Source organism: Pogona vitticeps, chromosome 1, assembly GCF_051106095.1.
Source record: "Pogona vitticeps strain Pit_001003342236 chromosome 1, PviZW2.1, whole genome shotgun sequence".
Taxonomy (NCBI): Eukaryota; Metazoa; Chordata; class Lepidosauria; order Squamata; family Agamidae; genus Pogona; species Pogona vitticeps.
Window position 1 is genome coordinate 220,062,181 of NC_135783.1, and position 26,970 is coordinate 220,089,150.

General features: G+C 41.5%; 1 protein-coding gene across 3 annotated transcripts in view; it reads right to left on the reverse strand.

Moving 5' to 3' along the window:
* Positions 1-6,325: 6,325 nt before the first annotated feature.
* Positions 6,326-26,970, reverse strand: part of ARHGAP15 (Rho GTPase activating protein 15) — a 541,978-nt gene continuing 521,333 nt past the window's right edge. For all 3 annotated transcript variants that reach the window (XM_020784230.3, XM_020784231.3, XM_020784228.3), the window contains one exon: positions 6,326-7,610. In XM_020784230.3, coding sequence (XP_020639889.3) covers positions 7,427-7,610 — 184 coding nt within the window. In that variant the 3' untranslated portion in view covers positions 6,326-7,426. The remainder of the gene's footprint in view (positions 7,611-26,970) is intronic.

Sequence of the window (26,970 nt, forward strand, 5' to 3'; positions counted from 1 at the left end):
ATGTCATGGGGTTCCTCAGGGCTCAATACTGTCCCCCATGCTGTTCAACATCTACATGAAACCGCTGGGAGAGGTCATCAGGAGGTTTGGGCTGCGGAGTCAGCAATATGCTGACAATACTCAGCTCTATCTCTCGTTTTCCACCAATCCAGGTGAGGTAGTTTCTGTGCTGAACTCATGTCTGGACCTGATAATGGACTGGATGAAGGTTAATAAATTGAAACTCAATCCAGACAAGACGGAAGTGCTGTTAGTGAGTGCTTCATCAGGCAGGCTGGAGGGCCATTTCCCTGCCCTGAATGGGGTTACACTCCCCCTAAAGGACAGGGTCCACAGCTTGGGGGCACTCCTGGAAGCCCAGGTGGACTCGGTGGCCAGGGGCGCCTTCCTTCAGCTGCGGAAATTATACCAGCTACGGCCCTACCTGGATGAGTGGAGTCTCATGACAGTTACACATGCACTGGTAACATCCCACATAGATTACTGCAATGAGCTCTACATGGGGCTGCCTTTGAAGACAGTCTAGTGACTGCAACTGGTTCAGAATTGAGCTGCGTGACTGGTGAGTGGTGCGGCCACCAGGGAACATATCAAGCCGATTCTGTATAAGTTACATTGGCTACCAGTTGCTGCCTGGGCCCAATTCAAAGTGCTTGCTTTGACATATAAAGCCCTAAACGGCTTGGGCCCTGGATACCTGGATGCCTCCTTCCATATGAACCTACCTGGCAGTTAAGATCTAGCCAGGGGGCTCTTTTGAAAGAGCCATCCTTTAAGGAGGTAAGAGGGATGGCTTGTAGTCAAAGGGTCTTTTTGGCAGCTGCCCTCAGACTATGGAATGCCCTCCCGAATGAGATTCGTCTGGCGCCGACACTGATGACATTTCGGCGCCAGGTCAAAACCTTCCTGTTCCAGAAGGCTTTTAATTGAAATATTAGCTGTGGGTCCGATAGCAATTTTATATATATATTAATTGTATTTTAATTGTTACAAATTTTTATTGTATTTTAAATGTTGCAAGCCGCCCAGCTTGTCTAAGTGCGTCTAAGTCGCACTGGCCATGTGACCATGGAAGATTGTCTTCAGACAAATGCTGGCTCTATGGCCTGGAAACGGGGATGAGCACTGCCCCCTAGAGTCGAACACGACTGGACAAAAATTGTCAAGGGGAGCCTTTACCTTTACCTTTTAAGCCGCCCAGAGACCTTTGGGTAGTGTGGGCGGCATATAAATTAAATTAAATTAAATTACTGTATATGCATATTCTTTAAATTGGTGAACTGCACTGCAAAATTTGGGGACATGAAAAAGAAAGGATTTTTGGTTCACTTATTGGTTCAAATGATGCATGTTAAGTAGATCCTACCTAATGTATGTGGTGAATACATGAAATTAAATTGAGTCTGGGTGCTGTGGTCTGTCTGTCTGTCTGTCTGTCTGTCTGTCTGTCTGTCTGTCTGTTGTTGTTGTTGTTGTTGTTGTTGTTGTTGTTGTTGTTGTTGTTGTTGTTGTATGCCATCAAGTCAGAACCAACTTACAGCAACCTTAATAAGGATTTCAAGGTAAGTGAGGTATTGAAGGAAAGGTTATGCCAGATCCACATTTCCAGTGGGTCTTCATGGCTGAGTCTGGAATCAATGTGGCTTAATCTGACACTCTATCCACTATACCCCATTGGGTATCATTAAGTCTGTTTAGTCAACTGAAAATAGATGAAAATGTTGCTTAGACAGCTGTGGATTTCCTTCTTGAGTAGAGGGTTGGGCTCAGTGGCCCTTGGGGGTCCCTTCTGGCTTGAGAGTTCTATGATTCTGTAAAGCACAGTTTGATTTCTCCTGAGGTCAGGTTAGGAGGAAGGTCTATCAGCTGCAGCACTGATATAGTGGACACTTTTGCGACAGGGAGTGAATTAAGTCTACAAAGAAAAAGCTAGCAGTCCTCCCTGCTCCCTTAACTTCCAGAGTGCATCACAGAATTAGATTTTTAAAAAAATTACATTTATCTGCACTAACAACTGCTTGTCTGCCTGTGCTCTGTAAGCCAATCCATATAACCAACAGAAAGACCCACTTAAAGCCTATGAAAGGCCTTGGAGCTGAATATTCATTTCGATTCCCTCTTTCTTCTCACTGGACATCTATCAATGCCATTTCCCCTGCTTCAGCTGGAGAAACTACACCTCCCTAAATATGTGCATGAACCTTTAAAAATATGTATAAGTGAAATGTGAACCATTGTTGTTGTTGTTTAGTTGTTAATTCGTGTCTACTCTTTGTGACCCCATGGACCAGAGCATGCCAGGCCCTCCTATCTTCCACTGCCTCCCGGAGTTCGGTCAAATTCATGTTGGTTGCTTCGATGACACTGTTCAACCATTTCATCCTCTGTCATCCCCTTCTCCTCTTGCCTTCACACTTTCCCAACATCAAGGTCTTTTCCAAGGAGTCTTCTCTTCTCATGAGATGGCCAAAGTACTGGAGCATCATCTTCAGGATCTGTCCTTCCAGTGAGCACTCAGGGTTGATTTACTTTAGAATGGATAGGTTTGTTCTCCTTGCAGTCCAGGGGATTCTCAAGAGCCTCCTCCAGCACCACAATTCAAAAGCATCAATTCTTCGGCAGTCAGCCTTCTTTATGGTCCAGCTCTCACTTCCATACATCACTACAGGAAAAACCATAGCTTTAACTATGCGGACTTTGTTGGCAAGGTGATGTCTCTTCTTTTTAAGATGCTGTCTAGGTTTGTCATTGCTTTCCTCCCAAGAAGCAGGTGTCTTTTACATTTGTGGCTGCTGTCACAATCTGCAGTGACCATGGAGCCCAAGAAAGTAAAATCTGTCACTGCCTCCATATTTTCCCCTTCTATTTGCCAGGAGGTGATGGGACCAGTGGCCATGATCTTAGTTTTTTGATGTTGAGCTTCAGACCATTTTTGCACTCTCCTCTTTCACCCTCATTAAAAGGTTCTTTAACTCCTCCTCACTTTCTGCCATCAGAGTGGCATCATCTGCATATCTGAAGTTGTTGATATTTCTTCTGGCAATCTTAATTATGGTTTGGGATTCATCCAGTACAGGCTTTCACATGATGTATTCTGCATATAAGTTATAGAAGCAAGGAGACAATATACAGCTTTGTCATACTCCTTTCCCAATTTTAAACCAATCATTTGTTCCATATCCAGTTCTAACTGTTGCTTCCTGTCCCACATATAGGTTTCTCAGGAAATGGATAAGGTGGTTAGGCACTCCCATTTCTTTAGGGACTTGCCATAGTTTGCTGTGGTTCACACAGTCAAAGGCTTTTGTGTAGTCAATGAAGCAGAAGTAGATGTTTTTCTGGAACTCTCTGGCTTTCTCCATAATCCAGCGCATGCTAGCAATTTGGTCTCTAGTTTTCCTCTGCCCCTTCGAAATCCAGCTTGTACTTCTGGGAGTTCTCCGTCCACATGCTGCTGAAGCCTATCTTGTAGGATTTTGAGCATAACCTTGCTAGCGTGTGAAATGAGTGCACCAGAAGCCTTACTTAAGAATTACAGTCTATAGTCATGAGAAAGGAGCTGGTGACACAGCATCTAGCTTCACAACCTCCATTTCTGACCTCTCAAGCATTACATAAATGGTTCCCAACCTTGGGTCCTCAAATGTTCTTGGATTAAATCTCCCCAAAGCCTTAATGTCTTCCTCCTGGCCAGGATTTCTGGGAGTTGTAGTCTAAGTACATCTGGGGACCCAAAGGTGGGAAACATTGACTTACATGGATAGAATGACCACCTTTAGGGAGAAGCTCTAGCCCCTCCCCTCTCCAATATCACTTAATCCATGAGGAAGTGCATCTTCAGAGCAGGAATTCCTGCTCACACACAGGGTCTCCATTTGAGTAGAAACCCTCTGAAGGTGATCAATTATGCATGGGTCTTTCTGAGGATGGGGATTGCTCTGGGAATGTTTTTGGCTGTCCAATTTGATAAAAACGCTTCAGCTAACAGAACAATAAATAAATATTCTCCCACCCCCACATCTCCATTCTAAATGGGACAGCATCTTCTGAACTATCTTTTCAGTTCTGGTGCATGTTCTCAAATAACAGAGGAGCATTATGCTTACAAAACTTACTCATGCTGAGTTCAGGTTAATTTTAGGAATGGCAGAATCCTGCCTGACTTAATTTCTAACATGAGCATAGTAGTTCAACTTGTATGGATAGGTAGCCTGAAATTACCTTGCATTCCATTCTTTCTGTTTCAATATTTGTTTGGAGAAAATACTCCTGGGAGAATATAGAAGATATTTTCTCTTGCTATCCACATACCGCTGTAATGCTATATATTTTTTAAAGTACAGAGCTATGATACTGGAGCCATAGAATATACCAGAACCCCACCCCCACCTGTTCTTGGATTAAATCTCCCCAAAGCCTTAATGTCTTCCTGCTGGCCAGAATTTCTGGGAGTTGTAGTCTAAGTACATCTGGGGACCCAAAGTTGGGAAACATTGTCTTACATGGATAGAATGACCACCTTTAGAGAGAAGTCTTCCCTCAGAAAATGCCTCACCCGAGAAGCCCTTCCCAGCCCTCAGAAAAACATATGAATATAATCCTTCTATATAGACCTCTGACATCAGAGGGGAGGAAAAAGGAGTCATGTTGTCATGAATGTGATACAAGGCATTCTGGGAAAACCCTTGGATGCAAAGAAGGCACAGCCTGTCTGATATCTAGGCATGTCCTCCACATTGACTGCAGTTCTGTGCCAGCTCTGGGGCCAGCAGAGATCAATGGGATGTATTCAGTGACATGGGGGCAACCCAGGGAGGCCAGAAATAACAGAAATGCCACCTCTGTCCTGCTGGATTTTCATTGGTGGGATGTTTGGAGCCTCTGGTACGGAATCTCTCGTTCACTCATGGAAGGATGACTCTCTCCTAGTATGATTTTATTCCTGGTGTAAGGTATTCAGAGAAGCTGATTGTACAGAAGCATAAAAAGAGCTAGAATGAAATGAAATGAACATGAAAATAAACAGCTTACTCTGAGGGGGGGGAAACAGATGTAGTTAGATGTGCAACAACTGTGAAAAGGCTGCAAAAAGCATGCGGAAAACTGACAAATTCCTTCTCTCCTTCCTTTAATTGCTCCAGCAAATGTGAAGCGTCTCTCTCTCTCTGCAGAGGACAATGCCCACCCATCTCCACTGTTATTATGTGCTTCATAGCCATTGGGTTGGTTCTGTGAGTCAAGTACCTCCCTCCCTGCAAAGGCTGGGTTCCAGCCCTTTTAAAAGACTGACCCATGGCATGGCATGTGCCCAAAATAAGCCTTGCACACAACTCCTCTGCAAACCTTCTGTATGCATCAGAATTTCACAGTGATAGACGAATGCAGCATAATCCACACAGCTGAGATTTCTGATATAAAAGTGTGGCATGAGAAACATGGACACATATGAAACATAGGGAGTGATTACTCATGTACAGTGAAGGAACTTCAATCATTTTTCACATATGGAAATGTCATTTTTGCGTACGGTGACTGAATGGCAAATGAGACACATGTATCAGTAACAGTATTGAGTTCCTTTTCATTGTGATGAATGAAATCCTTTTTGTTAAGGGACAAGAAGAATCACATTCACCTCTTCAGCATATTCTGTGTGCTATGCCTCGGTATGTCAGTTGCCCGGATAAACAAAATGGAGCGTGCATTTGGACCCATGTCCTCCTCCTAGGCTTTCCATAGGCAGCTGTTTGGCCACTGTGTGGACAGAAGGTTGGCCTAGATCTTGGTCTGGTCTACCATGGTTTTTCTTATGAAGAGAGGGAGAGACAGCTGTCTCAATAGCTCTGGAGATGGGATAGATTCATCCTAAAATGTGTAAATCTCATAGTTCTAGAGTTGTAGAAAAACCCTCTCCCACTCACTGTTTGCTAGAATCGTTGTGATTGGTGCCATAACAGCAAAGTTCCTTTTGCACTTGTGGATTCTGCATATGTTCCCCATTAATTCTCAAGCCTGTACTTGTTTAATGAAGCAGCAGCATCCTTGTACATTTATTTTCCTTGATGCTTGTTCTAAAGCACAATTTCAACTGCTTAACAATGTAGCAGGCTGTAAAATGGTGTTGAACAATGACATTGTAATTCCTAACTATTAGATTTGATACTTGAGACATATCTCTCATATACAGCAGATTTACGCATTAATCCTGTATTTGGAGGGTTTTTTTAATTGCTCAAAATATTTGCTTCTAGATCTGCATTTTCACACATTTTATTTACACGGTTTATTTTTCGTTTTATGAACAAATCGATAACCAGGCAGTCTCTTTTACCACACTGGATTAGTTTTATTTATTCTCTTTGAACTTGATTAAAAAGCTGTCAAACATAAGTCTACATTTTATCAGCGGAATACTTTTAGAAAATGGGGTAGGGGATATGTATAGCTGGAAACATACATTTCAGAATAAAACAATATTTGATATATTCTAGACAGTTACCCTTTTGTTTATCCATGACAACTGAAACTAACCATCAAATGTATAAATTGATTCAAGTCTAGCCAAGTAATCCTAAGGGCATATGAAAAAGCTTTTTAGAAAAAGTTCTTTCTAGATGAATTTAATGCAGTTCACCAATAAAGCATCTTCGGAAGCATAATAATAATAAAAAAAATCTACCAAATATGGTATAGCTGGGGAAACAGCAAACTTTCATACAGTAATGAAGATTCAAAATGGATCTTGCATTTAAGATGAACAATTGGGCAACTGATGAATTGCTGCTGCAACATTTTTAAAAAGTGGTTCAGGAGTTAATTTCATCCTTAAGTTTCAAAACAGAATCATTATAATACTTCAATTCATGTTTTGTTGTGCAAAAACCAACGGCAACATCTGACACTTTGACTTTTTCTCTAGGAGGCATTGCTGTTCAACTTTTTTTTCCTTTAATTTTTCTCCACACAAGAGCAGGTATATACATTAAAAATCATTTTAAGTGATAGACTATTATCAGTACCAATTTAATTGTTCAAAAAGCCCATTTAAATCCATTAACCTCCAACCCTGCTTGTCTGGGAGCACCACTGCATATGCCTCTAAGCAATATTTCATCTGGATTTGGCCATATTGTCAAATCCCAGCTGTAGAATAAAAGCATGCAAAACGACAATGCCCTGAAGAGTGTGTTGGCAGAGACTCTGACATATGGAAAGGGTTAATGTTGAGAACATATAAGCAAATGTTGACAATATCGTTTTCTTCCAATGTTTGGAAATTTAAAGACAAAATTGTCATTAAGTTTTCACAAAATGAGGCATCTGTCACTAGAAGGAAACAGAAATATTTTAGAAAGATGTTTACAGAAATGTAAAAATATTAGATATGAAGACAGATGTGAACGTTTTCAATAACATTCCTGGTCTGTCAGTCTTTCTCAGAGCTGAAGATCTTGGAGTATTCACTGAGCATTAGCTCAACCAGCTGGTTTTGGTACATCATGTAGACTGCCATCGATCCTGTCTCTTTTTCAGGCCGAAGGAGCGTTGGTCCAAAAACGATTCCTAAACTCTGAGGTGTCATAAGATTCATGTTCTCCTTGGCTGCTATCCTGTTGACAAACAAAACAAATTAGGAAAGAATGAAAGAACGAACAAAAGAAAATTGGATACGATACATGGCAGCACTTTCATTTTGCAGTTGTGCTTCAGTTATAACACAATCCCTCATTTCAGTATCAGAGAAATGAAGCAGAAGTGAGTTAAAAATGAATCTTTGGCAACATGAAGAATACATTCTAAGAAGATATTATTGGATCCAAGACAGAGTAGAGCACATATTATCTCCTCTTCATAGGCCTGGGGATGCTTTCTTGGTATTCTTTGTTGCAGAGCTGAAACGTAGCTCCTCCTTATTTTTATGAGATAGTGGATTACTGTTTGCAAAAACAGTTCCATTATTTGCATTGGGATTTATGCCCTTCTTCCCCATGCTAGTGGGCAGTCACAAAAATCTCATGTCTTGACTTTCCAAGATAAAATGTCACATTCAATATCTGGGTAGTTTTTAGTTCCTAGAGATAAGGAACAAATATTCAAACAAATAATGTAATAATAAAAAAAAGAACACTGAAAGTTAGTTGCACAAGCACATATACACCCATACAGTGCTGTAGGCAATGCTGTTGTGTTGCAAGGCCAGTACTTCCACACCGTCCTCTACACTGTAAGTCAGGAGACGCTCTTTTCTTACAGGGGTTGAATCAACACGACAGGAATCAAAAAGCACCTAACAAATTCATCCTTGACTGCAGTTGTGTTTCCCATGGTTTGCTTATCCAAATACTGTTCTTTCATCAACCAAAATGTGACAGAGTTGGTCTGATTGCCAATAGAGAGATAGGCAGAGGTAATATACGCCCCTATGGACATACATAAGCACTTTACAGAAATTAAATGAGATAGAGTCAGAGAAAAAGCCAACCAGGATGATTATCTCCACCAACCCAACTACACTATTTGCCATGGAAATCAGGAAAATTGTGATAAAACATGGCATACCTTATCTCGGTAGCTTTGAGACAGAGAACTTTTCTCCAGTCTGAATCGGACCCTGACATCCTAACTCTCATGTCAGCATTCCCATAAAGAATGCCAGTTCCCACAGAGAATTCCACATGTAGAAACTGTGCTACCATTCAAGGTTCACAAATGAGTTGTACATTAGAGGTTAGGTGGTAACTTCCCATACTCTCAAAACAGATGAAAGAGTTCAAAAACCACAAGACTTTTGCCAGAGGATGTGGCATCTATGTTTTGGAGATCTATGGAATATGGAAGCATTCTGTGCCTGTAAAATCTGCAAACGACGAGGGCAACCACATTTCTTCAAGAGTGACAGCCTTGGCCTGGATTTCCGAAAGAACTCATTTGAGTCCTCCTGGGTGCTATTTCCTTTCACGTTTTTCTCCAGGTGAGAAGTGGACAACCTGCGGCTCTCAAGATGGTGTCAGCTGGCAACTCTCATTACCCCTGGTCAGCAAAGCCGGCAATTGTCCACTTGTGCTCTCCAAGTTAGCAGCATTTTCAATGTCATTCAAACTCTTTTAGAAAGTGTCATGTTTTCAGCATCAAATTTGGAGGGACGTGCCATGGGGCTTTTGGTCTTTTAAAAAAATTAAAATACTATCTACTATGAAAGCATTAACATTTTAATTAACCCCAAACATTTATGAGTTACAATATGAATGATTGCTGACACATGATGGTTAGCGGAGGTCAGGCAGTGCATCTTCAACAGCACTCAGGAGAAAGGAAGAGTATTAGATTAAACGATAGAAAAACAACCTTTAAGAATGCATCTTAGGATATTCTGGACACCTTTGTACTTACATTCAATTCTTAAAAAAAAAAACACCTCTGGTTTATAAACGTGGGATATTGTGCTTCTGTGCCCACAATTCCAAATACCAAGAAATGGCTTGATATTGCTGTGCAGGATTGTACCTAGATTGCCAACAAGAATGGGATGCCCAGCTTCACATACCAAAGGGCAGCATCAATGTTGGCAATGCTAATGGCAGCAGTCAAGGTACCCTCTTGTGCTCACTACCATTCACAGATTGACACCAAGTGAGGGAAAGTCCCATAAACTGACTCCTTTTTCCATCAGTTAACCACTTCTCTTCCAAACACAAAGCAATTGTCAGGGCTGTTTCTCATCAGGTTTTTCCAATAAGATCAGAAATGAAGACTTCTGAAACAAAATGTAAACATTCAAAAATGTCCATAATCAGTCTAGATGCCAAATTATGGCAAGTAAGGGGTGGCCTGGCCTATAATCTTCAGCAGTCTGTCTAACATGATAAAAGACACTGAACCTCGAGTTCCTTATGTGACAGTGACATTCTAGTATCTCTGTCATATTTCACCAAACTCCAACATACTACAGAGCTGTACACAAAATTACTATAAAGAGTTTGCTATGAGCATTTTTACCATGTGTATATAATTCTCAGCAAAGAATGGGACTAGATGTAAGTTTTGTACCCGGGCTTTCTTAATTGACTTGGATGAATAGCTAAAGTGAGAGCTGTGTGAACCTCCCATAAAGCTATGTTAAAATGAATGTTGTTCTCCCCCCAGGCCCATTCTGTGTTTTAAATCCTTCCCCCAAACTCCTTTTGTAGAAGCTGAAATAAATGGCAAGTTAGGATGTATCATCTGTTCCATGTCTTAAAGAAAGGTCTGTAACACATCAGTGGGTGGGGTCATGTGGAGAACACCGTCTCATGATGGAAGCCTGCCAGTCTTCTAGTTTACCACATTTCCTAAACACAAGCTCTCATTTAATGCTCTATCTTTTTTTTTTTTTTTTGGTCATATATAAATAGGGAACATTATTGGAGTACTGTCTCATGCTTCTAGCCTTGGTGTCCATTACAAAAAACCATCTCCATATGCCACTAATCAGACAGCCTTAATTATTAGTTTCTTAAAATGTAGCATCTTTATTATAAACAAAATGACGACACCATGAATTATTTTGTACAGTATGGTAATATTAACATTGTGCTACTAATCTGAGCACAGGTTGAGAATGTAACCACAATTGGAAAGAAAAGGTACCCTGTTTTAGTATTACTGCTTATGGCACTTTCAGGTGGCATATTAGTTTTTTATATTGAATCATCTTCATCATCATCTTAGAACTGCTGAGCTGGAAGGGACCCTATGGATAATCAAGTCCAGCCCCTGCCAAGGAGGCCCACTGAGGAATCAAACTCCCAACCTCTAGCTCTGCCCTTCTTAGGGATTGGGATTTAGACAGCATCATCTTCTAAGATTTTAAATAGTTCAACTGGAATGCCATCACCTCCACTGGCTTTGTTAGCCAGGCTTTCTAAGACCCACTTGACTTCACTCTCCAGGATGTCTGGCTCAAGGTCAGCAACTACATTGTCTGGGTTGTCTGGGATATCCAAATATTTCTGGTATACTGTAATTCTTTTGTGTATTCTTGCCACCTCTTCTTGATGTCTTCTGCTTCTGTTAGGTCCCTTCCATTTTTATCCTTTATCATGTCCATCTTTGCACAAAATGTTCCTCTAATATCTCCAATTTTCTTGAACAGATCTCTGGTTTTTCCTTTTCTGTTATTTTCCTCTATTTCTTTGCATTATTCATTTAAGAAGGCCCTCTTGTATCTCCTTGCTATTCTTTGGAAGTTTGCATTCAATTTTCTGTAGCTTTCCCTATGTCCCTTGCATTTTGTTTTCTGCTATTTCTAAGGCCTCGTTGGACAGCCACTTTGCTTTCTTGCATTTCCTTTTCTTTGGGATGGTTTTTGTTGCTGTCTCCTGTACAATGTTACGAGCCTCTATCCAAAGTTCTTCAGGCACTCCATGCACCAAATCTAGTTCCTTAAATCTGTTCTTCACTTCCACTGTGTATTCATAAGGGATTTGGTTTAGATTATACCTGAGTAGCCCAGTGGTTTTTCCTACTCTCTTCAGTTTAAGCTTGAATTTTGCTATGAGAAGCTGATGATCAGAGCCACAATCAGCTCCAGGTCTAGTTTTTGCTGACTGTATAGAGCTTCTCCATCTTTGGCTGCAGACAATATAATTGATTTCGATATTGCCCATCTGGTGATTTCCATGTGTAGAGTCGCCTCTTGTGTTGTTGGAAAAGAGTGTTTGTGATGACCAGCTTGTTCTCTTGACAAAACTCTATTAGCCTTTGTCCTGCTTCGTTCTGAACTCCAAGGCCAAACTTCCCTGTTATACCTTTTATCTCTTGGCTCCCTACTTTAGCATTCCAGTCCCCTAGAATGAGAAGAACATCTTTCTTTGGTGTCAGTTCCAGAAGGTGTTGTAAATCTTCATAAAATTGTTCAATTTTAGTCTCCTCAGCAATGGTGGTTGGTGCATAAATGTGGATTATTGTGATGTTGAAAGGTCTGCCTTGGATTCGTATTGACATCATTCTATCATTTTTGAGATTATATCCCATTACAGTTTTTCCCACTCTTTTGTTGACTATGGGGGCTACTCCATTCCTTCTACGGGATTCTTGCCCACAACAGTAGATATTCCTGTCCATTTTAGTTCACTGATGCCCAAGATGTCAATGTTTATTCTTGCTATCTCCTGTTTGACCACAACCAGCTTCCCGAGGTTCATAGATCTTACATTCCAGGTTCCTATGCAGTATTTTTCTTTGCAGCATTGGACTTTCCTTTCACTTCCAGGCACATCCACGGCTGAGCGTCCTTTCGGCTTTGGCACAACCACTTCATTAGCTCTGGAGCTACTTGTACTTGTCCTCCGCTCTTCCTCAGTAGCATGTTGGACGCCTTTCGACCTGAGGGTCCCATCTTCCAGCGTCATATCTTTTAGCCTTTTGTTTTTGATCATGGGGCATTCTTGGCAAAGATACTGGAGTGGCATTGCCATTTCCTACACCAGGTGGATTGCGTTTAGTCGGAACTCTCCACTATGTCCTGTCCGTCTTGGGTGTCCCTGCATGGCATAGCCCATAGCTTCTCTGAGTTACTCAAGCCCCTTCGCCACGACAAGGCAGCAATCCATGAAGGAGCCTATTAGAAGGAGTTTAATAATAATAATAGTAATCATGACCCATCAAGTCAATTCTGACTCAAGGTGACCGTTTGCAGGTTTTTCCAGACAGAGAAGTGGTTTCCTATTCTCTTCTTCTGGTGGCATCCTAGGACTGTGCAGCTTTCCCAAGGCCACACAGGTTGGCAAAGAGGCAAAGAGAAAAATCAAACTCCCAGCCTCTGGCTCTGGAGCCATATATCTAGCTCACTGAGCTAGTCAGGTAGTTTGGATAGGGGATTAAGCCTGCCTGTTTTTATATCTTTCATGTAAACCTTTCTTATACTGTACCACTATGCTCTCAAATTATCTTGTGAATAGCATCTGAGGCAAACAAAGGGTTAAGCCGTAATCACAAGCATCATTAGACCTCAGGGGAAGGTTAGAGGAGAAACTTTGTGGGCATTGCTGGACATCTATATGTATATTAATTTTTAGAGTAATTTTTCTTCATTTAGGTCTTGAATGTCCAAGACACAAGACTTTTCCATCTCTTTCTTTCTAAGAAGTCTCATTATAACTTTACAATGTTCCTGCACAGAATGGCATTTTTCCTGCACAGGATTCTCATGGAGAGGCTGGAGAAAACACCAGTTTGAAGATGCATTATAACCCCTGCACAGAACGGTATCTTGCCTACACAGAATTCATTGGAAAGGGCATGAAAGTGCCAAGTCCTGAGCAGAACAATGGGAGAAGTATATACAAGCCAGGAAACAAAGAAACAAAATTAAGGGGGAAACAAGACTGAGGCCTCATTTTCACAGGAAGCTGAAAAATCTCAGTGATGTTGGGGCATTCTTGGCAAGGGAGCCTTGACATGGCAAGACTCAGAAAACTACTGAGAATGAAACATTTTGCATTTATTCATCAAATCTCTGATTAGCAGGAGTCTGCAAATATTGTGTGCTGCACAATTTGAGATCAATGCACCCCAAACTGGTTTTGAGGTGGCGGAACAAATTTGTCTTTCAGGTACTTACAAATGTTTGCATGTATCTGTATGTTCCTGAACCAGGTGTGTGTGTGTGTGTGTGTGTGTGTGTGTGTGTGTGTGTGTGTGTGTGTGTGAGAGAGAGAGAGAGAGAGAGAGAGAGAGAGAGAGAGAGAGAGAGAGAGAGAGAGAGAGAGAGAGAAAGAGGGAGGGAGGAAGGGAGAGAGAGGGAGAGAGAGAGAGGGAGGGAGGGAGGGAGATAGATAGATAGATAGATAGATAGAGAGAGAGAGAGAGAGAGAGAGAGAGAGAGAGAGAGAGAGAGAGAGAGAGGGGGGGGGGAACAACTGCTGAATTTGTGGCAAATAAAGGGTCATAGCCTTGTATAGCAGGATGCTATGCAGCACTATCAACTTTGGGAATATGGTCGCCAAAAGTTGTAGCTAAAACTCCTACAAGCTTCTTCTTTCCTTCTGCCTCCTCAGCCATTCTTAGGGAAGGTGTGCGTTGGGGGTATGGAAAATGTCCCCTTAAAACCAAGATGTGCAGATATTTCTTCAGTGGTACTTTTGCCGTGCACCAAACAGTAAAAGTAATGAGAAGACTAGGATTAGTCAAGTGTTGAGGTGGGAGAAGACATCCCTTAGTGTCAGCCTGGCTTGCTCAAGTGTTTTTGGTTACTGCCTAACCCAAGTTAAACATGAAGGAAATCTTGGTCTGTAAACAAAGGCCAGCAGCAGACATTATAAAAAAGAAAGAAAAGAAAAACATAAAAAATGGCAGTGGGTGAAAAAGATCACTACTTTGACTTATTGAATCAAAGCCCATACAGGAGACTCAGTTGTTCTCCCACTCCCACATCCACACACACATTCATTCCTAAATGTAATGGACTCAGCATAGCTACTTAAAAGAAAGGTCCAGACAGTTCTAGTATCCAGCCAGTCGAAGAAGCTATATACCACCCACTCCTTGCCATGCCTGGAGGCAGAACAGTCACTGCTGGGTGGCTGGGGCTTAGCAGTTGGAGGTTTCAGGAAAGGTTTTGGCTGTCAGTCTCTTGTTTTGGTACAGGAGACTGACAGTCAAAGAAACAGTCTCCTGTTCCTTCCCTTTTGCTACAGAAACTTCAGAACTCTAAACCGCCCCAAACACAAGAGCAAAATTGTGATCTGTAGAAGAGCCCTCACTGACCTAAGTGTGACTCGAGACTTCTTAAACCACCCTGAATCTGCTCTGGTAACATTCAAACATCATTTGGACATTTTTTTTCTAAAACCAAGTGCACAAAGCTGCTAATTAACATAGAAAAGCAAATGTCGTTGTTGTCAGCTTTTCAGGGTTACATACCAGAAGCAATTTAATTTTGATTTCATTTCAGTGTTTGTAATCTGCCTTTCATGCTGAAGAGAAGACCAAAGTGGCTAACAATAATCAACCAAAACAAAGATATGAGTGGATTTCAGCCACTCATATAGTGGCTGAAATCCAGTAGTAAGTCACAACTAGGGCAGGCCCAATGAATCAGTGGGGATTTGGTGAGTCACCTCCTTTGTAAGCATCATTGATTCAGTGGGCCTACTCTAGTTGTGACTTATTACTGGATTTCAGTCATTATTTACAATGATACCAACAAAGGCAATGTGAACAATTGTTTTAAAATCCAGAAATCCTAAAGGCATCCTAGTGTAGTCTAGATGTTTTGGACTACAACTCCCATAAAATCCACCCAGCATGGCCAAAGGTCAGAAATTATAGGACCAATAGCACAAAACAGCTGGAGGGCACTAGATTTCCTTTTCTTAAAGAACCTATGAGAGGGTATTCTTTGTATAAGAGACCTAGGATATATTTCTTGTGTAACTGATTGCACCTATCTGGGGGAAATTATCCTATATATTCCTATTGTTTTAAACTTTACATTACATTTATTTTTGACTTTTCTACGGGCTGATGTCAGCCACTTGAACAACCAACCCATCTATGCACTTTGCACATACATAAATTCCTATCACTTTTAATACTTCACAACTTGACCTATTTTGGAAAACAATTTCAAGATTAATATATTTGTTCATATATTTGCTGATAGGAAAAATGATTTGCAGAAGTTAAGCCCCCAACAAGTTTTAGAACCATAGCCTCTGTTACTTTTGTGTGCATGAGCGGAAGAACTCACATGTGAAAAGAAATCTCTATTGAAAATAAATAAATAATTATGCCAGCATAAATACACTGCAGGCTCAGAGACATTCCAGGGAAAAGATATGGCGAGCTTTATTATTTGGACCTCTTGTAACATTTCAAATTACCACTTACGGCTCAGACTCTCTGTAGGAGCAAATCTTTGTTTTCTCTGCTTGGGAATAGGCTCAGCATTTGTACCATAATATGCCAAATGTACTGGAAAATAACCTGGTAATATGTACTGCCCTCCAAAATAACAAGTAAGAAGGTTAACAAGTTACCAGAGCCACAGTCCATTGCAAAAAAAAACACATGCAAAGATAAATTTAAGAGCAGGTGCACATTTTTGATGAGTATACTAAAAATAGAATATATGTAGTAGAAAACCAAAACCCCTAGTTGTCCTATCATATATTTACTACAACAAATGTTTTTGATATAATCTACCTTGTATTTATCATAGTTCACTTAACATGGCATTTGCTTTCTCAAGCCGTTCCATCCGTTTGCTGGCTGCCCAGGTAAATGGCACCATGAAGAGTGCTTGGAAACTCATAGGTGGTTGCCTCGAGCGAGCTGCATTTTTCTACAGTTCACATTAAAGTCTGAACCAAGGGAGACCTGTGGGTCTATAACGCTTTTAACGATTTTGTATTGAAGGAAATCATTATGTGTCACTGTGGTTTAGATTCGGAGCCAAGGGTGTAAACTCTGGGAACTTTTCTGCTCCAGAACAATGTCATTTTAAAGTCCCCCTGCTTCTCAATTACTGTGGTAACTAGTATATCTATTTGATTGTGTGTCACAGATCTCACTCTTGGGATCTTGAGGCAGCAACACATGTGTGTAGGTTGTCCTTTGCCAAACAAATCACAGCCATCAGCGGCAAGTGGGTCAGTCTCCACAATCCACTGCCCTCTGTGCAGAAGCACTCCACGTACCTTTCTGAGCTGGGTGCAAGACATAATTCCTTAAGGTGCAGGGAAAAGTGCATGCAAGAATAAGTGCAGAAGCCAGTTCAAGGACAATATCCACAGGTTGCTTCTTCTTCTTTAAATTGTAGAGCTGAAGGCTATGTCTAATGAACTGAGAATATTATCAAATGGTATAGATATTTTTGGAGGTATTTCCTTAGTTGATACACTAAAGCAGCCATTGTTAATGGGGGGCCATATTGGGGGGGGGGACGCTGGCACATTTGAAGAGGGCCGCAGACTGGAAACAATTCTTTGCACACCATTTTATAAGGTTTGTTGTGCAACTTATACAATCCTGATTTGGCTTATATATCTTTCATATTGTGTTTATGGCCGTGGCCAAAAGAAGTGTTGAGAATGGCTGCACTAAAGCATGATAGTACCTGGGCTGAATTTATTTCATTAAATTTGACATCATGCCTCCATTATGATATAATATAAATGGCTCCCTCCTTCTTTATATATGTGTGGAAATATAAACAAAGTTAAACATATGTTTTATTTTAATTAATTAACTGAATAATAGAACAGTGAAGATCAGTATTTAGACCAGCAATACAGACACAGCCATGCATGCTAAATCTGACCACTAGGCAAAGAGGTTTTCATTTCGATGGCTGGCTTCATGAGAACAACAATACGGAAACCACTGCTTTTAAACTGTATCCAAAGATGCTTTCTCACACAGAAGGCCCCTCCTGTGAATAGAAAGGATTTGGATGCAGATGAACTTCTATAAATTGGGGTAGGAGCAGGGGAAATTTACAGCCATTCCCCATGCAAACCTCAAATCAATCGTCATATCATTTCCCACTGTTCCATAGTGGAGTGGGAGGATGTAGAGATGGCCGAAGGAGCCAAGATCCCCAGTCACTCTATTCAGGCACTAAACTCTGCTCACAGAGCTGAAGACCATATATTTAAAACATTCTGTGTAAATTCATCTGAAACAAATACTAAATCAAATCAATGTTTTAAAACATCTGCTTTTCAGACTATGTTCTGGGGAATCCTGATGTTTTTCAGAAACTTACCACAACAAGATCCAAAATTGGAGACTTGTTTCCCTGAAGGACAACATACCCACAACCATGTCAATATTGCCCTGCAATGCTTGGCCAACAGAGACTGACTGACTGACTGACTGACTGACTGACTGACTGACTTACTTACTTACTTATTTATTTAACTTATATGCTGCCCACACTACCCAAAGGTCTCTGGGAGGCTCACAACAATTTATGGGCCACTTACAACAATATGCTAGGTGCACTCAATAAGGAAGGTTGACCAACAGATGGTGGCACATAAATTTCGAAGCACAGGTCTTTTTCATGCAGTTTTTCCCCTAACACGAGGAGAAACACTGTATCTCAAAAGGCAACCAACCACTGTTAGAAGTTTCCATATCTACTGGGAGCAGAACATTTGCAAAGCTGATAATCCCAAACTGCCCATTCAAGCCGCTCCCAAACACTTCACAATACAATGAGGAAAACTCACAACAAGCCTGAGAAAATCACAGTACAGTACCGTGGTGACCCCAACAAAAGGGTATGGAATGACAATGGAAAAATCATCAGGATGGGGTGGCAGATGATATCATTATCATCACCTCAGTTATTAAAACGTGTCGGAGTTGCACCCATGAGAGCCTTCGCTCCACTGCACCACCGCAAGTATGATGATTATGGAGCCTGATGGGCTATCATGACACCCTTTCTGCACTGTGTGCAGAGTCTTAACCTATTTGTTGCTCAATCTGCCTGATTTGTTATTCAAAGGAAAGTGTGGCCCCATTTGCTGGGGGAAGCCTAATAATTAGCAGATTTGTGGCTGTTTTTCTCACCTTTGACCACAGAGTTATAACATTTATTTGCTCCTCATTCCACAGTCCTATCCAACCTCATGAATAAGCACAGTCTAGGCATAGCTGAGATCTGTATATCCCACTGGTGATGATATTTCTTTCTGAATTCTGCTTTAAGTTTTTAAATCTACTTTCATTCTTTTAGTTCCAGACTGCCTGAAGCCACATTTCCTTGCCACATTAAAAAATAAAAAGCACTTAGGTAACAATCTCACTTTGAATCAAGAACTGCAAACACAGAAAGCTTTATCATCAGCTCAGCACATCCAAAAATGTCTTTGTAAAATAAATCAAATTATATGAGTTAATTGATTCCAGGGAACATCAGCAATTGCAGGTGGAAAATGGATAACAGGATGTTTATTAATGAAGGGCTATTAATCATTGACAATACCAATCCTTGTTCTTTTAATTTCAATGCTACCTGCTATGGACATAGGCACATTTGTTTCCTTTTTAAAAATAATTTTTCGTAAGAATAAGAAGTATCAACACTTGGGATTTTAGCTGGAAATGGAAGGCTGTTTGTTTAACTAGTGAAAGAATATCCTAAATCCAATTTGACAGGCAATGGCAAAGATGCCAGGGGTAATTAATTAGCACTTAATTTAGACTGCAGAACAACAGGATATGGAATTGGTGCTCAGTGCCATTTCCCCCTAGGCTCCATCTCATGAGGGTCAGGAGTGTGGCTGTTGCGTTGAAGGTCAGTAAATAAACTGGGGAAACACACTGAAGCTGGACTTTTCACGATAGGTATCTTTCACTCTTGTTGCTGCCTCTGGCAGTCATTGACAAGAGAAGCACTGTGATTGGTGAAGAATGCTGTGTACAAACATGATTTGTGTAAGGTGAAACATGAAGTTACACACCATGCTGTGTATCATACAGGATGGCTCCTGCAGAAAGAGTTGTTCTAGACAATGTCAGCACTAGGAATAAGCAGCTGGGAAGAACTCCTGACAGGACAAGAAATCCATCTAAAAGCTGGTTAGCTTTGGAGGAAGATTTTCAAGTGGCAGAGCTGGGGGGAGGGGGGCAATTACATCTGCATTATATTCTGGATGTTGTCTCCAATATATTTAAAAATGTGGCAAATTTTGAATCACAGATCTCTGTTTTGCAGAAAAAAAGAGCATTTGGCTGGATCCAGATGTAGGTATATACAACTGGTCTGGAAGCAGATTCCTCTACTCTGTCCTTACAAAAGATTTCTGGAAAAAATGCACAACTGAGGACTCCCTTCAGTACATATGCTGTCTAGCAGTGGTCCCCAACCTTGGCCCTCCAGGTGTTCTTGGACTTCAACTCCTAGAAATCCTGGCCAGCAGAGGTGGTGGTGAAGGCTTCTGGGAGCTGTAGTCTACGAACATCTGGAGGGCCAAGGTTGGAGACCACTGGTCTAGAGGCTTACTGAATGCCTGAATCAGGCACTCCTGCAAGCTGAGTTCCAGGGCACCAAATAAGGAAAGGGTAAACCACTTCTCATCACTATAGATGAGATCCCTCCACCAGGGACTTCATAGAGTCAGCAGGTGAGTTAATAGGTGCAACCAATTTTATTGAAGTGCAACATAGGTCTCACAGGTTCCCTTTGCTGGTTCCCGTTAGTCCTCTGCCTTGAGTTCTGGTTCGATTACAGAGCTAACCAAAATTAAACTGATATACCATTTCGGTGCACTGGTGCAACTTCTACCTTAGCTGAAGTCCAGGCTGTCTCCCTGCTAGTCCTGGTGGGGAGCAGAGCAATGCCCAGCTCTCCAGCTCCTGGCCTTGGGTAAAGGTCATTTGTTCAAGGGTCCGGAAGTACAAAGGGCTCACCTCCCCCTCCTTCCCCAGGGAACAGAATACCAGCAATTACTCTTCCAGTACCTCTAGTTAGTCTTCCTCCTCCTATATAATTAGTTAATGTTTCTGCAAGTTGGAAATGACTTAATTTTGCTGCTGGTCTGATAGAGTTCTTCTCACCTCTAGCTTGGGGCTAGCTCCTTCTCCCGGATTGTTTGCTTCCTTTGCTTGGTGATGATCTGTTTTCTTCCTTAACAGCCTTTCAAGAAGCATGCATGGAACAATTCTCCATACTGAAAACTCACTTTTTATTATTTTTTCCCCCTTATTGTGACTAGAACTGATAACTATGAGTAGACTTCACTTCATTGTTCTAAAGGCTCATCTAAAGTGATAATTTTCACTGCAGAGGACTAGATTGTGGCTGGAGTCATGAGGAGTTGTGGGGATATGGAGTAATAAGAGGAAGCAATGACAGTGACAGTGTGTTTAGGAAAACACCCCTGGCAAACCCCGCTTCTAATTTTAATTTGGCTATGCTGTAGACAGTTGGCTGCAAGGCCTCCAGGGAAGTAGGCCAGCAATAGGAAATGGTGGAAAGTAATATGAGAAGAGTCATACGAGAAAAGCTAAAGCCACCACAGAATGACAGAATGGTTGTGATGCTTTCCACTGGGTGGGATAGCATAATGATCAAAATTGCCCACCATCAGGGCCAGATACAACCATTGAGGGTGGTGGGTAGAGAGCTGGATGGACTTTCACCCTAGGGAAGGCATCAGAAAGGATCTAACACCCATTTAGATATGGGTTAATGATTATTATTCATCAGATTTACAATTTTCTACAATGTTGTAATGACTCCTATATGAATAGACCAAAAAAATCCATTTAAGTAATATCTTGTTGGTTTTTCACTGAACAGTCGTAACTTTAATTTTGTGATGAATGTAACCTGTATTAAATTATGAATATGTTAACATGTTGAATGAGTACAAGAAAAATAAGCACCAGATTTTTTTGCCACACTATACAGGAAAACACACACACACACAATATATATATATATATGAAATCTGGTTTCCTTGACCACATTGTCATAATATATGTATAGGACTGCTTATTGAATCCAGGCTGTAAAGTCACAAGAAAGAACCCTGGCTCCATACTACCACAATGCATGGCCACAACAAAGGGCAGGAAAAGATCAGACTCTTTCATTCCATGTTTCCAAGTATTACTAAACATAAGGACTAAAACATTACCTCTGCCTGAAATATATCTATCTAGCCATACATACGTTATTAACAAAGTTCCCTCACCGCTGTTTCTAAAAATATTAATATTTTCAAATTATACTCCAACTACTGCAAAACAGGACAAAGCAAAGCAAAGCAAAAAAAAAAAAAAAAAGAAAAACAAAACAGTAGATCAGACACGTGTATTAAGATCTCTTCAAATAAAAAGACTGCTTTCTTTTAAAAAGCAACACACCTTCCTTACAGTCATGGATCTATTTTTAATATTAAGCAAGTGCAGTAAGATCTTACAGGTTGGAATATTAAAACTTGGAGACATGCTGGTATATAAATTATGTAATTCAAACAGTTGACAGAGCAAAAAAGCAGCAATGGAAAAGATGATGCTGGCTGAAATTCATACCTGCCTTCTTTGAACTTTGTCCCAATTTAGAATATGTTGGGCCAAATCCAGGGGGTTGCCTGGGAATGGCAGAAGATCAAATGGAGTTGCAATGATAATTTTACCTTAACTAACCTTTCCCTCTGTACTGTATAACAGTTTTAAGGTAGTGTTATATTAGTGCTATGTTATATATTATGTTATCCATCCTAATGTACATAAATAACCTTTTGCCCTAATGATAAGGAAGAAAATGTCTATAAGGAAGCAACAATGATATGGTTGCTAAAGTAAACTAATGAATTTTTTTTCACCATTAATATCCCCAACAGACTGTTACCTGTGAACACTAATTTTGAACATTCCAGTTGCAAGTCTCTGGTGCCAAAATGAAAAAAAAAAAAACCAACTTCAGTGACACGGGTGCAACCTGATTTAAGTCAGAGGTTTAAGCACTTCCAGGCACGTTTGCTGCCTGGGGAACCACTGGTGCCTGTATCCTTCAAGCATCCCCAGGTTTTTGCACTATCAAAACTGGAAGTGACTGAAGTTCACTTCTGGTTTTTCACAAAGAGAACAAAGGCTGTACCAAACCATCTCACCCTTGCACTGAAGCAAGGATCTGTATTTTGCTTTAGAGTGGAATTGCCACGATTGGATACTTCCAGGAAAGACAATGCCCATTTTCATCCAATTTTTGTTTTGACCAAGAAGATGTGGGGCTCCAAAAGCAGTCTTGAGAAATAAATGTTTCCCCGTCCTGATTTAAATGAATATATGGCTCTTCCTCTATTTTTTTTTAAAAAACACAATCTCACTTTCAGTTGTTATTGTTGTCATGATGTGCTATAATGTCACCTCCGACTTATGGTGATCCTATGAAAAGCTACAACAATATTTAGGTCTGCTCTGTTTCCTGGTTTTGCTTGATTCTGTTTTGTTGCAGTCACCTGTAAATATCAGCATATTCTGCTTTGGTGTGTGATCAGTTTCCTTCTGGACACAAATATTTATTTTTCTTCATCAGTAATTGGAGCACAGACTTAAATGTTTATGTTGATAGGTCTTCCATGGCAACAGATTAGTATTATTTGGCCAGACATTGCATTACAGCCCCTAACTCAGGGGTCCCCAGCCCCTGGTCTGCGGCCCCATGCCAGTCCGTGGTGGCAGATCTCCTGGCCCCCCGCACGCACTCCATCCATCCACCCCACCTGCATGCACAGCTTACCACCCGCAGGCGTGGGTGCCCGTCCCACCCACGAGTGCCCCCACCCCTTTGTGCATGTACACGAGCACACTCTGCCTCTTCATGCATGCGTCTGAGTGCACCCTGCCCCTCCGTGAGAACACCCACCCCTTCACACATGCACAAGTGTATTCTGCCCCTTTGCACATGCACGTGAGCGCACCCCACCCCTCTGCGAGCATGCTCTGCCCCTTTGCACATGAATGTACTCCACCCCTCTGAATGTATTGGCCCCACGATCCCTCAATTGTGGGGTACCACAGGGTTTGATAATCTCCCCAATGCAGTTTAACATATATATGAGGCCGCTAGAAGGGGGTCTTCCGGGGATGTGGAGCTTCATGTCACCAATATGCTGATGACACCCAGCTCTACATTTCATTTTTCCCCATCTGCAATGGATGCCGGTCTGTCCCTTGAGTGCTGCCTGGAGACCGTCCTACAATGGATGCAGTCAAATGGACTGATGTTGAACCTGGACAAGACGGTGATCTTGCAGGTGGTCACTCCCAATGTCAATGGTTTGGGGAACTCCCTCTTTTTTTTCGGCGGGTGACTCTCACCACAAAGAATGTGGTTCACCATCTGGAAGTCCATCTTGACCTGGTGCTTACCATGCAGACCCAGGCAGCATTTGTGATTCAGTCTGCCCACTTATATCTTCAGCGGATCGCCCAGCTGCATTCCTATCTAGATGCGGGACCCTCATCATGCTGGTCCATGTGCTCGTAGTCTCAAGAATAGACTACTGTAATGCTCTCTACGTGGTGCTTCCTTTGAGACCCCTCGCTGAGGGCTTTAAGACCAATCTGAAGACATGGCTATACAGGCAGGCCTTCCCTACAGCTACCACCTAGCCTATTGTTCCTTTTTCCTTTTCTTTTTCCATCTTGGATTCTGCTGTTGATTTGGGTCTTATTCTTAGTACATTTATATTTTCATAGTTAATTTTTTATATTTTGTGTAAATGGCCCAGAGTAGATGGGTGGTATATACGTTTGATAAAATAAATAAATATATTGATTATATATTAGCATTAACAGGTGTAGTCTGAATTTCATTTACTTTCAAAGAAAGAACTATCTTTCTAGTCACCACAAAGTTTGGGTGTGTGAGAATGTGATCAATTTACCATTTTTCAAAACACAATTAAAAAGCAGAACTGGGTAAAATCTACTGTATGTTGTTTTCTGGTGTTACTAAGGGACCCACATTTAAGCAGTTGCTGAAAAGAGATGTTGGAAGTTCAATTATAGTGTAAGCGTGGATTAATCTCTATCAACACTTAAACATGTCAATTAAGCTCTCGATCTAGGAGGAGCTATATACATTGACTTTGGCCAGATTTTATCCATTTTTTTTTCATTCACCAGCTATGTCCATTGGAAATATAAGGCAACTAGGGCAGGTTTGTATTCTGTGTGGCAGTAATGGCAATTTGAATATGTCTTCTTGCTGTACGAGTAAGTAGTTGAGATACCACAAACTATCGATCTAATTAGAGGTGAGCACGAACCGGAAAACTGAGGGTTTGTGATGGTTCTCAGTTTGTGGCTGCCAACAACCCACCATGAAACACCTGTTCAGGGTTCATTTTCCTGGCTTCTGCCTGGGTGGGGGCTACCTGTTTCTGCCGCCTCCTCCTTCACCATCCTCAGAGGCAGCAGGCCCAGCTCCCCTGCCAGAGCTCAGCCCACCGCCTCTAAGGTGATAGGCAGACACATGCTCAGAGGCAGCAGGCCTTGCTCCTGGGCAGGGAGGCTGGGCCTACTGCTTTTAAGGATGGCAGCAGCAGAGGTGGAAGGCATTGTCAGTACACACACACACACAAACAAACAAACCCTGGACACTGGAAAGAAAGCCCATGAGTGCATACTAGCCCATCTGGAGCAAGGCAAGGAGCAGAAGGCCAGCGCTTTGACTCATGAGCTTGTTGTGTGCACCAGTGGGCTGGCAGTGAGTCTTTCTCAACCCCAACAATGCATGGCCTGGAAAACTCTACATATGTTATGCAACTACTACAGGTATGGCCACATGAGGTATGGGTACTAGCAAGAATGAGAGGACCCAGTCTAGCTGTAGGCCTGCCCAGCGGCCAAAAATGTCTCCCTCAGCTGTTGGTTGTCATATTAAATGAACTGCTTTGCTTTTACCCACCCATGGTTGCCCCATGCCCATTTCCACATAAGCATTTATGCCCTCACCTTGTCTGCCTGCATAGTTAAATTGTAAAATGCCCAGAGATAGCTTTAAACACTGTGGGGGGGGGGGTATTATATAAAAGCAGCACACTTTTGCTCTGTGACATCACAAGTGTCTGCTCTGTGACACTGGTCCTGATCTCAGATTTTAGCTCTGAATCCCGTGGAATGCAACGCTGCTAACTTGGCAGCCCCATGCAGCCCTCCTCATGTGCAGAGTGATTCTGGTATGTTCTGTGGTGTGGGCATCTTTGCTTTTCATCTCTGGAGTTGTGAAATTCCACCAAGTAAAAATCCAATACAATTTACTGTGGACAAAGGACTGTGTATAAATCACATTTTTGGAAGGGGGGGAAATTACATTTTAGAGGAGAGAAATCCATCAGGCTTTGGCTAAATTCATTTTCTGGGAGATTCTGATTTCTCTTCCAGTTGAATTGACTTGGCCTTCAATCCCAGTTGTTGGAACTTCTTCATCAGAGCAAGACCCATTTCATATCGAATACAAGGAGTGAAGGGCAGTCTCTGCATGAACCAGAAAATAAGTCTATGGGCCAGAATCCTGAATGAATTCTCAGAAGATATTAAGCTGATTCTCACATATACTGTTCTGATTTTTGCTCCTTTGTAGAAGTATACCCATAAAAAACCCTGTTCATTCCAGAGTGCAAAATAAGGATTTTTCAGAGAAGTTAACTGAACTCAAGAAGAGACTACTGCTCTGTTCTGGGAAAATAAGTCACTGGAAGTAGGCCTATGTGCCAGAGACAATTCTTTGACAACAGCCTCATGGGTATTGACAAAGTAGGTGGCCTCTTACCTTGGTTTTTTATTTTTTTTGCTTAAAAAAATAAGGAAGAAAAGTGAAACTTTCTGGACAGCCTGTAACGATTGTGGGTTGAGAAAGGAGAGCGGGAGGGTGGGAGAGAGATACTGCTTTAGTTCAATGGAAATTATTAGTGGAAAAGTAGGTTTCAGAAGTATGCTGCATCTGAAATATTTTTTGTCACTTGAACATGTGCAGTCCAGAGCCGGCCCCATTCTACTATTCTAAGGGAACAAACATTTCACGTTCACAGATGCTCCTAATTTGGTGTGGTTTGGAGTATAATTTAGATCAAACGTATCCATGCAAATGAGTCAAGGTTTTCTTAATTAGGTGCCTCCAAAGGGGGGGAAAAAGTGGGACCACATCAGTAGGTGTGGGTGTGGTGCCCACAGTTCTGGAGTCTTTCCTATGACCAAACTCAGCATTAGGCATACTATCGACATTTCTCCCCCTCTACTTTCTCAGGCACAATAACAAATCAGTACGTGGTGCAGACATCAAGACGCTGTTTCAGAGAAGCTGCCTAAAAACACCATCTCTTTGGCAATTGCCTTGAGGGAGGTCGTTTTTGCTGTGATTTAGGGCTCTCTCTCATGTTTCACTGCCAGTGTTTTGTTCCTATGACAAGTGCCTTCCAGCTTGCATATTTGCTCTTAACTTTCAAACTAATATGAACG